This window comes from Pseudophryne corroboree, chromosome 4 (assembly GCF_028390025.1).
Source record: "Pseudophryne corroboree isolate aPseCor3 chromosome 4, aPseCor3.hap2, whole genome shotgun sequence".
Classification (NCBI taxonomy): domain Eukaryota; kingdom Metazoa; phylum Chordata; class Amphibia; order Anura; family Myobatrachidae; genus Pseudophryne; species Pseudophryne corroboree.
In genome coordinates, this window is record NC_086447.1 from 419456932 (window position 1) to 419469397 (window position 12466).

The following is a 12466-nucleotide window of genomic DNA, read 5'->3' on the forward strand; positions in this document are numbered from 1 at the left end:
GCAGCCGCGCAAGGTCCGTGGTATGTGACTGAGGAGTGGGGGGGGGATGCGGATGGGCAGAGGAAGCAGGACTCCAGCCTGAGAGAGTCAGCCAAGCCAAGTCTCCACCAGCAGCAGATCCCAACAGGCTGGAGTGGAACAGCAGCAGCCAGCAGCAGTGACTCCGGTAAGGCACATCTGTCTGTCACCACTGTTCTGTCCCTAATACCAATCTCTCCCGTGCCCTGTGTTCTGTCATGTCCCTGTTACCCCTGGCCTTGCCCTGTCACCCTTATCCTGGCCCTGTCACCCATATCCTGGCCCTGTTACCCCTATCCTGGCCCTGTCACCCTGGCCTTGCCCTGTCACCCCTGGCCTTGCCCTGTCACCCTTATCCTGGCCCTGTCACCCCTATCCTGGCCCTGTTACCCCTATCCTGGCCCTGTCACCCCTGGCCTTGCCCTGTCACCCCTGGCCTTGCCCTGTCACCCTTATCCTGGCCCTGTCACCCCTGAGCTTGCCCTGTCAACCCTATCCTGGCCCTGTCACCTCTGTCCTGGTCCTGCCGCCCCTACCCTGGCCCTGTCACCCCTATCCTGTCCCTGTCATATCTGTCCTGGCCCACCCCTCCACCGGCATCATCTACAGACACCCTCCCCCATCCGCAGTCCCCCCCGCACCCGCTACATTCTGTACATCATGCCCTGCAGGGGCTGTTCACGCCATCGCAAGGGGCTGCGCGTCCTTCACCATTGCACGCCCTTTCATTGTGCAATATTTAACCACTAACAAAGGAATGCAGGTAATACTCCATATAATACAAATATTGAACCCCAGATAGGCATGTAAGGGTTAAGGGGGCGTAGCCCCTTGCGACGGTGTGAAGAGCACCCGTAGGGCGCGATGAAGCACCTAGTAATAATAATAAATGTGCAATCGCATGTGTAAATGAGCTGCAAAAATTCTGTGTGTGCAGTCTCTGCGCAGCCCAGGACTTACTCTTCCAGTGTGATAAAATCAGGCTGATCGGGGCCGGAGCTGACGTCACACACCCTCCCTGAAAACTCCTGGTAACGCCTGCATTTTCCCGAACACTCCCAGTAAACAGTCAGTTACCACCCACAAACGGCCTCTTCCTGTCAGTCCTGTCCGATGCGTGTGCGCATTGCTGGGCATACACATGCGCAGTTAGGATCTGACCGCCCGCTGGGCGAAAACGCACAGCAGCGATCAGATCTGAATTACCCCCATTATACTAAAATGAATAATATTAATTACACAGTTTTGCCCTTTTGCAGATCAAAACTCATATATTACTTGGCAAATACTAGAAGCAGTTCTAGGTTACACTAAGGCAGTGGAAAGTTAACTGAGCACCATTACTGTGTGTACTTTGTACTTATTAATAAATACAGTCAAGATTATAAGGTTTTATGTGTACAATGAAACTTTTATATTTAAGTGAACATTTAGTTTAATTAACCAGGGTAATTACCCTGGATAAGTTCCTGGATGTATAGGTTAACATGTTTGCAGCCCCTTTGATAAGGGTACTTTCCGTGGATTTCTATTCGAGCCTCCTTCATGTGCAGCCTGTGGGCTTCTCAAAATCTGCAATTGAATAGCCCTGGCCACTGCTTAAGCCTGCGGCCAATAAACACAGGGAATTGAATCCAGCCCTTAGAGTATATTTTGCATATTCCCTTCGGAAACTATAGTTGAAAATGGATGGTTATATGCTATGAAATCACTGTGAATTCACAGCATGGGAATTCCAACACTATGAGCCCTTGAAATATAGTATCTAAGCAAATAATGAAGCGTGAAGCATGTTCCTCTGTACTGAAGTAATCCTTTGTTAGTACTTGTTGACACAATGAGAAACTTGTTATCAGTTTCAAAAATGTATATTAAGCTGCATTAAGGGACAATTTACTAGCTCCTTTCATAAGCTGTCTTATTTACATGAACATTATATTTAAGGCAGTTTGTTATGTCTCCATCATAAATAACACCACAACACGCAAGATAGATGAAAACAATCAGAAAACAGATGCTAGTAGTGCACCGCATTCAAGTTATTTACAACAGCTCAAAAATCTGAAGTTAATTCACATGGCATGGTATGGGCCAAACACATAGATAGAATAAATAATTTCTGATTGTACCAACCTGGTGGTCCAGTGAGCCCTCTGGGTCCTTGAGATCCAATTCCAGGATTGCCTCTCTCTCCCTTTTCACCTGGTATTCCTAAGGGAGGTATGCAAAGATAACTATAAACCCTTGCTATTTTGCAGCACAATGTGGTAATATTAAACTCCATAATATGTAGCAAATAATGTTTTCCAGGAGTGGCGAGGCCAAGGACTGCGTCACAAGATGGATTTTCCTTGGCCTCGAAAGCCGCCCTGCGATTGCCAGCTGAATAAGTTCAGGCGTATTCAGCCTGCCTTCGCAGATGAACATCGTGACAGTCCAGCGAAGTGGTAGCGATGTTCATCCAGAACTGCGATCGCATTGCAGTGTACAGATCGCAAATGCAGGAAGAAGCTATCGCAAATGCAGGAAGAAGCTGCTTTGCACATTCTTCAGCATTTGCATTGCTAAGGATTGCATTTGCACAGCTGTTGCGAGCAGCTTTTCAAATGTAATACTTACTGAATTAGGTCCAATGTTTCCTGTACAAGTTAAATCAATTTATTCACTGCAGTTTTTTATTTTAGATTCATACAGTATTTTGACTTTAGATATACCTTTAGGGTTTGGTTTCTGATCATTGATATTACTGTAATATACAGCTGTTCTGCATAGCTCACCTCTTTCTCCAGGAGGTCCTTGAAGACCCGGTGTTCCTGGGAATCCAGGTCTGCCAGCAGGTCCAGATTCACCTCTCATTCCAGCGCTGCCTGGAGGACCAGGAGGACCAGCAGGTCCCGGCTGATTACGATTGGAATAATAATCATTTGGAATCTGGTTCAGCATCTGATTAAATCTGCCCATTTGATCTGGAAGCACAAGAGAGAGAAGTATTAAAATACTGCAGATAGTGGGTTTTGTTTTACTGTTTACATTAACTAATGGGTATAAATTATACAGGTCTGGGAACGGTAGATAACATTGCTTAGGAGCTGAAACTCAGTTCCTGCACTGTTTTATATTTGTAAATGTATTATAACTGTAATAAGAACATTAAAAGGTGGAAAGCCTCTAAGCAAAACTGGTAACAAAATATTCTAGGAATGCATGGCACAGAGCAAAGCAGAGTCTGGGGTTTTAGTCAGAAGTGAAAAACATTGGCAGACTGGGTGGGCCAAGTGCTTATCTACCTTAAACTTCCATTCACATCAGGGTCTTTGACATTGAAAGGTTTGTGGTGTAGCTGGAGGGCATTAATTAGAGAATAATCGTACATTCTACAATGCACATGAAGACCTACTGCTCACGCAGTATCAAATTCCATAATGTGCTAAATGATAGGATTTGTCTGCTTAGTTATGTGGAAAGTCAGTATAAAAGAGTAATCTCAAATCACTACATAACATAATCTGTGAACATGACCTTACCTACAGATGTGTTCTCCTACATCTAGCCTCAATACGCCACGCGCCATGAGGTAGCCGCCATGTCCCATGCAACTCTTCTAGTGCCTGGTGTCATTTTTGCATCTTTATTGCCAAAAACTGCATCATAGTCACAATACGATGTAACTAGGACACAACAGGAATCTGATTCAGACTTCAGTTGCACACGGATATACAAGTGTCACATATAAAGTTAATCAGCTGGTGTCTCCTGGCATATCCTAGTTTCTTCAAATTGTGACTAAAACTTATTTTTGGCAATAATGATGCAAAAAGGCATCTGACACTAGAGAAGTGGCGAAGGACCTGGCGTGCTGAAAGGGTATGTTTGGTACAACTGAAGTAATGATGTATGAGGAGAACACATCTGTACTGTACAGAAGATATTATAGGCCTGTAAACGTGCATATATTGCATTATGGCGTGGATAACAAATGTCACAGTATGCAACATTGAAGCTATCCCTGATTGTTTACTTCAACACAGAGCTTATTGTGTGTATATATATATATATATATATATATATTTATTTCCAAACCACAAGGTAGGTACTCAGAGACAGCAATGCAAGAAAAAGTGTATATTTCTTGCATTGCTGTCTCTGAGTGCCTACCTTGTGGTTTGGCTATGGATAGATTGGACTGCTGCACCGGAGCACGTTGTACCCTTTTATACTGAGTGCCGGCATATTGTAAATACCATATATATATATATATATATATATATATATATATATGTAAACCAATCAGGTGCAGCACTCGTAGCATGAAAAAATCACTCCAAACACATAAAGCAGTGGTTATCAAACTTTTTGGAATCACGGTGCCCTTGAGTACTGTGTTCATATGTCATTATGAGGATTAGTTGTGTTGTGAGAGACAAGATTTGCTTCTGTTTGTCCACAGATTTTATGATTGACAGCCACCAGCACTGGTTTTTCCATTATATTGACCATAAATGATTTGAATTGGTCCTGGATCACCAATCCAAGGCACCCTGCTAGTGTCCTGAGGCACCCAAGCCATGGCTCACAGTTTGAGAACCACTGACATACAGTATTACTCCAATGTTTCTGTGCAATTCATTGTCATCAATATTTATACTGTATCTATGCTCATTTTTCAGTATCCAAGACCCCTGTAAATCCTTGGATTATATAATTGCATGCTTATTAAATGCACTATAGAAGCCACTTGCTGTTGTATAAGCTAAGTCTATAGAACCCAGTAGTACCAGCGCTACTTCACAGAATTTAACATTTCTCAAAAAATTAGGTATCCGGATGACAGGTCGACAGTCAATAGGTTGATCCCATAAAGTCGACATGCATTAGGTTGACATGTACTGTACAATAGTTTGACATGGTCAAAGGGTCGACATGTAAAAGGATGACAGTGCTTAAGGTCAACAGGTTCAAAAAGTTAACAGGTACAAATATACAAAAATACAATAGTCAGCACACATAAGGCCAACACAAGTTTTTATTTTTTTATTTTTTTTTACTTTTTCATACTTTATCATCCATGTGGACTATGATAGGGAATTGTAACCTGTGCTGAGCACAGCAGTAGTGGAGTGTGGCACCTTGCCCACAGCGTGGCCAACGAAGTGAGCTGAGAAGGTACACTTTTCCACTAATTTGGCTTTTACATTGCTGAACATACAAAATGATACTCAAAATGTAAAAAAAAAACCATGATGACCATTTTTGTGTAGACCATTTACATGTCAACCTTTAAGGTGTCTACCTTTTACATGTTGAAAAATTGACCCTGTTGACCTTTTAACCCTGTCAACCATGTGCATGCCGACTATATGGGCTCAACCTAGTGACTGTCAACCTAATACTGGTTGACTCAATGATCCACACCCAAAAATTGTACTGTATGTATCCAGTGCTGCCAACATATTGTATTATATAGGTGCGACAGTACCAGGAACCACTGAATATGTCCTGCACAATCTAAGTGAGAGCATCAGAAAGATTGCGAGTGAACTCTAACTTAGGAAATGAAATGCTGCTGTATAAACCAGTAATAAGACATATAAACATTTGTATCATACTGTTTCATATGCAGAGTGTCTTACATTCTATGTTTTAATGATCCTGCTTAGACTGTACAGTATGCCATTGATGGTAACATGTATAGTTTGGAGCAGAGCCGTAACTACGTGTGTGCCAGGTGTGCCTGGTACACAGCACAGTCACTCTGAAGGCGTACGGCCAGCAAATATGTCAGTGGCTTGTAATGAGTCAAATTGACTCACTACAAGCCGCCTGTGCTGTGTGCACCGCCGGAGGAGAAAAGGAGAGGAGCAGTGTCAGGAGAGGATCCGGAGGAGGAGGAGGGAGGGGGACTGGAGCCGCAGCAGCGCTATGTAATTGGTAGAGGCGCCGCTGCAGCAGTCCCTCTCCTTCCGCATTGGCTGGCCGGCGCTGCTGTGAATGCTGGGATGCGCTTCCCTCATCCTAGCATTCACAGCGGCGGCGGGCAGCCAATGCGGAAGCAGAGGGACAGCTGCAGCGGCACCTCTACCAATTACATAGCGCTGCTGTGGCTCCAGTTCCCCTGCCTCTCCCTCCTTCTCCCCTGCCCAGGATCTGGCAGCACCAAGAAGCCTGACTGCCTGAGCAAGCGGGGAGAGATGGTAAGTATCTATCGATCTATCTCTATCTCTGTCTATCTATCTATCTCTCTATCTATCTATTCTGTCTGCCGTAATGTGTAAAAAGGGGATACTGTCTGCCGTAATGTGTAAAAAGGGGACGCTGTCTGCCGTAATGTATAAAAAGGGGGACGCTGTCTGCCGTAATGTGTAAAAAGGGGGACGCTGTCTGCCGTAATGTGTAAAAAGGGGGACGCTGTCTGCCGTAATGTGTAAAAAGGGGACGCTGTCTGCCGTAATATGTAAAAATGGGATGCTGTCTGCCGTAATGTGTAAAAAGGGGGGGCGCTGTCTGCCGTAATGTGTAAAAAGGGGGACGCTGTCTGCCGTAATGTGTAAAAAGGGGGACGCTGTCTGCCATAATGTGTAAAAAGGGGGACTGGCTGCCGTAATGTGTAAAAAGGGGGACTGTCTGCTGTAATGTGCAAAAGGGCTCTAACTGTTGTAGTGGCGCTACTGTGCGGCGTAATTTGAATAATGGAGACTACTGTGCACAGTAGTATGAATTGGTATTATTTTGTGGCTACACCCCTTCCCCATGAAGCCACGCCTCTAATTTTTTGCATGCGCCTATGGCGCGCACTGCCCGTATTTTTCATAAGGGGCAGGGGGGGGCACCAATGCCGTTTCTTGCACACAGCGCTAAAATGCCTAGTTACGGCACTGGTTTGGAGCAGAGAAAGGGAAGAGGGGACATGATAGAAACTCTCAAATATAATGTACCAAGGGTTTTAACAAGGTACAGGAGGGATACATTTTTCAAAGGAAGAAAAGTAATAGAACACGAGGCCATGCACTGAAACTGGAGGGAGGTAGGTTCAGGGAAATTTGAGGGGAAAATGACATCACAGAAAGCGTAGTGGATAAGTGGAATAACCTCCCAGCAGAGGTGGTAGATGCCAAGAAAGTAGACCAAGTTAAACATGCATTGGATAGTCATAAGGATAGCCTTACAAAGAAATAAGGCTCAAATAGGGTTTGAGATACTGTAACAATATGGTTAAAAAAGGGGCAGACTAGATGGGCCAAGTGGTTCTTATCTGCGGTTAAATAGTATGTTTCTATGTTTCTTGACACTGGAGTGCTAATATAATGTAATATATTATCTCTCCAGTGAAAGAGAAATTACAGTATGTGCTGGTCTCACCTGAATGGCATTTATGTATTCAGGGTAAAATTCAAATAGTCCAATTTAATGTGTTCATGGCAAGCATGATGCCTTTATGTTCAATGCTGTCACCAATATTTTTATGTTAACTGGAGACATCTTTAAGAACAAATACAGATGTGTCCTCTTACAGTCTTGCTGCAGTCATGCTATACAGCACTTAAATTCGTGCCATACCGTGGCGGGACTCGGCAGCGCTGAGCATCTTTTTTTGCTTTTTATGTCTTAGACACAAAGTAATGTGCTAGGGCGAAAAAGCACCTTCTGCTGATTAAAATGATATGCAACATGCCTATATCCTGCATCCAAAATTAAACACTACAGTGTTTTCCATGTATGCAAATACAGTCGCAGTCACACACAGAATATAGGCATGCTGCATATCATTTTAATCAGCAGAAACTGCTCATGCATGCCATTACATTACTTTGCATCTAAGACACATTTTAGATAACAAAATGAAAAAAAGAAGCTTGGCGCTACCGAGTCACAGGGCACTGACGCGTTATGTATAACCAACTTGTAGCGCACAGATCAAAGATGTAAGAAGACACATCTGTATGTCATATTGTGTTACAACAGCTTCATTATTTATTCCTTACTGTATATACTTCACTCTGCTTGACTGCAGGGAGGAAGAAAAGTGAGTTTCTATTAAGTCTCATGTATGTGAATATTATGAATGCTCATCTATTATTAGCCTTACAGATTAAATTTAATCAAAATCACAATTTTTTTTTTAATCAAGTTTCTCAACTAGAACCCTGCTAGCTGTAATCCAGGGAATACACAGGTAATATAATTTCCTTTCTAGTTGTTACTACAGTATATCCGTAAACTTGCATCTCGCACTATGTAATGCCCAATCTGTGGCTTCCTGTCTGCCAATATTCCCTTTCTCAAGATACTGTCACACAATATCACCTGTGTCCCCATTAACAAAATCACCCATGTGTACAATAAAATAATCTGTCATGTCCTCAATAACATAATCTTCTATGTCCTCACTAACATAATCATATGTGTCATCACTGACATAATCAATCATGTCTACACTAATATAATCACCCTAGTCCACACTAATATAATCACCGAAGTCCACACTAATATAATCAGCCATGTTCACACTAATATAATCAGCCATTTCCACACTAATATAATCATCCATGTCCTCACTGACATAATCAACTGTGTCTACACCGATATAATAAGCAATGTAATCACTAACATAATCATCTATGTCCTCACTAACATAATCATCTATGTCCTCACTAACATAATCATCTGTGTCATCACTCACATAATCAGTCATGTCCACACTAATATAATCAGCCATGTTCACACTAATATAATCAGCCATGTCCTCACTAACATAATCATCTGTGTCTACACTGGTATAATAAGCAATGTAATCACTAACATAATCATCTATGTCCTCACTAACATAATCATCTGTGTCAAGTATCACCACTAATAATCACACAAGATTAGCAAAATGAAATATTCTGTGCTGCTGAAAACATTCCCATGATCTGATTGGCTACTGGTTTACCCACTTCAAAACTGTTACCATAAGTGAGAAGAAGGAGATGAAGATTGACTTCAAAAAGTTGCTCTGACCTAGTCAGATTTACTATAAAACTGTGCTCTACCCCTGCCAAACTAAACCTAAAAATCATCTTTGACTTTGACACAATAATCTGGGGCTTCTTTTTACCTACTTTGTTTGTAAGTTGTGTAAGAAGGTAGGATATTTTGGGGAGATTTATAAATGCTTTGGGAGAGATAAAGTGGAGAGAGATAAAGTACTAACCATTTAGCTTCTAAGGCCGGGTACACATCTAAATGGTCAGCAATTTTGCAGATGGTCGGGATGAATTTCCTACGTCCAAGACCATTTGAGATTGCCAGTGTACACTCCAGCGATGCAATGAATGATGGAACAATATCTCATTCCGTCCTTCATTAACTCAATATCTTTTGAATGACTGTTCAGCACGGTCAAAATAAGATCTCATATGTGACCCGCTGGAGCATGCAATCATGAATACACACTAAACAATATCGATATGCACAATTTGTCATTCCAATATCACAAATCGGGCCAATATCATTTAGGTGGGTAAACAGACTGTCATTTAGGCTGTGTTTGAAAAATGATTGGTTGGTACTTTAAGTCTTTCAACCTTATCTCTCTCCAAGCTTTGATAAATTTCCCGCTTTGTGAGCGGTGAAAAAGACCTATGCATATAGTAATAGTTCTGATGACCTTGAATCGTACTATGTTCAGGGTAAAGTAATAAATTGGTACTATATAACTGTAGTAATACATAAAAGTAACATAGATAAAAGAAAAGTGCAAAATTGTCAAAATTATATTAAAAATGTTGATGTCTCATTTTACCTAATTTACTATTATTATTTACTATTATTTATTTTAGTTGAACTGCAAAGAGATGCAAACAAAATTATACGTTTATTAATCACATGCAAACTCATACGTTTATTTTACACAAAATAATACTTGTTTCTACTTACTGTTTATCATTTGTTCACAAACTTGTCGTGCAACAGCCCTCATCATATTCTGAGAAGCAATATCTCCCTGAATGATACAAACATACTCTGGGTCATTACCATTATTATACATATGTGAAAGAAAATGAAGTCTTAGCACAAGATTGTTGCATTTATGTAATCCTTCTACTTACCCTCTCACCCTTATCTCCTTTCTGCCCTGTAGGACCCTAGAAAGGAAATATATTATATTATTGTTTGACCCTTGTAAAACAAAAAGTAATAAAATTAAATGACACTTTCTGCACAGCTCCTCTGTATGTTGTTCCGGCCTCTGTAAAATCATGTCATACGATATGCCTTGTACTTAACTCCTCCAAATAATAAGTGTGATGTCATACTGTAATACATTCAGTCTAATCTAATATATGTGTGCATATATCATTTCATAAGTAAAATAATGTATTTAATGTATATAAAAAGTACTTGTACAAATAAGTTTGCATAAATATGACAATATATTAAATAACTGTAAATATGGGATGCAGTCAATTTACCTCCAATCAAAATCCTGACGGTCGAAATCCCAACAGCAATTGATTTTTTTCATTGAAACCGACTTGTTCATACTTTACCATACCAGTGACCCCGGAGGGGGAATATAATAGTGTGCCGAGCGCAGCGAGACACCGTGCCCGAAGCATGCGAGGGGACGCGGTACACGTATATGGTGTCCATGTCGACATGCACACAAAACAATGAAAACAAATGTTGGTATTTTGACCTGTCGGCATTTTACATGTCAGTATTTTGTCCATGTCGGGATTTTGTCCATGTCGGGATTTTGACCTTGTCGGGATGTTGACCGTCGGTCAATTGCTGTTGGGATTTCGACCATCGGGATTTTGATTGGAGGTATTTCATACCGATCCCGTAAATAAAAACCTATATCCTGGATCAGTTTATAAATCTTCACTGTTCATTTAATGGAAGAGCATAAATCTGCATATTACAGGTATGTTTTACAGTATCTACTTATTTTATATCTGTACAAAACATCTACATTCAATGCATGTAAAATAAATAAATCTCTTAAAATTCAACTTAATCTTGTCTAAGTAGGAAAGTTAACCCTTAAAGTAAAGGTCAGAGATGTTCCAGTTATACAGGGTGTCCCGTAACGATGGGACACATTTTAAACGCAAGTACCTAGAACTGGAACAAGCACATTTATAAAGGAATAACCAATTGTTCAAGGTTTGAATATTATATCTATTTGCATCAGCAGCCACATCATTAAGTGCTGTAACCCTGCTACGTGGTAGTAATCACAAGAACAAAGAGCCACCAAATAGACACGCTATATTGACCGAGCATGGTGTGACAATTCACTGGCAAGGCAGCCGACAAGGATTAGAAAGGAGGGAGAGAGAAAGTAACGGATATGCTGTGTGTGTGTGTGTGTGTGTGTGTGTGTGTGTGTGTGTGTGTGTGTGTGTGTCCGTCTGTCTGTCTGTCCACAGCCAGACTAGTCAGCATGTGCTGCTCGGTCAAAGCATGGCCAGTCAGTCTCATGTGGGCATATGTCTGTCTACGGCCAGACTAGTCAGTGTGTGGGTAAGGGCTTCTTTGCTCGCCGTAACATTAAGGACGAATGTCCTGGAAAGGAGACAAACACTAACTCCTAAAGTTAGACTTTGAAATACAGTACAATACATTTTATAGATGGGCAAGTAAATAAAACATAAAATGTGTCCCATCATTATGGGACACCCCGTATATCTGAGTGACTGTAAATGAAGGACATTAGCAAATTATCGAACAGAATAACAGAAATCAGGAACTGTACCATACAAACCACAGAGAAACCAATGTAGTGATTGATAAGCCTCCAGGCAGAAAGTTGTGAGGAAACAATAATGTGGTTTCATAAGTGCTGAAAAATCATTCAAATTGATTGCAGCAATTAGAAACCATATGTCTCTCACTGGTATTAATTTTAATTTTAACATATCTCATAAACTACTTTATGAAGAAAACACTAACTAAAAAAATGTTTAAATATTTGTTAAAACAGAAATGAATGTTACTTATGTTTCCATCTTTCTCCAAATCTGCAATTGTGGAAGTACGTTTCTCTTTTTTGAAACACTTTCCTCTTTGAATGGGCGTGATATTAGGGAAGGGCAGCAAAGAAGAGATGAACTAACCTTTAACAGTTAGTCCACTTGTATTTCTTTAGTAAAGTACAACTCAAATCAATAAACACATGAAAATAACTAATAGAAATAATAGAATTAATCTACAATGTGATCAGATCACTCAACATTAGGTCAAAAGGTCAAACTTAGTAAATACACCACTTGAGTATTATCCTTTAATAATATTTAAGAATCACCGAAATCCAGTTATCCCCTTCTGTACACCAGGGAACTGTAGCCTAGTGCTTGTCTTTACAAACCTTGATTTTGCATAGATTAGTAAATAAAAAAAATCACTCTTATCTGTGCTGTGTACTTTAAATAATCTCCTTAGCTCTCAACACTTTACAGCT

General features: G+C 40.8%; 1 protein-coding gene across 4 annotated transcripts in view; it reads right to left on the reverse strand.

The window, feature by feature from the left end:
- The window catches only part of COL12A1 (collagen type XII alpha 1 chain), a 248292-nt gene that overhangs the window by 7517 nt on the left and 228309 nt on the right, over nucleotides 1–12466 (reverse strand). For all 4 annotated transcript variants that reach the window (XM_063916822.1, XM_063916821.1, XM_063916824.1 and 1 more), the window contains 4 exons: nucleotides 10107–10142; nucleotides 9934–10000; nucleotides 2796–2984; nucleotides 2152–2229 (listed from right to left, as the gene is read on the reverse strand). In XM_063916822.1, the coding sequence (XP_063772892.1) occupies nucleotides 2152–2229; nucleotides 2796–2984; nucleotides 9934–10000; nucleotides 10107–10142 (370 nt within the window). The remainder of the gene's footprint in view (nucleotides 1–2151; nucleotides 2230–2795; nucleotides 2985–9933; nucleotides 10001–10106; nucleotides 10143–12466) is intronic.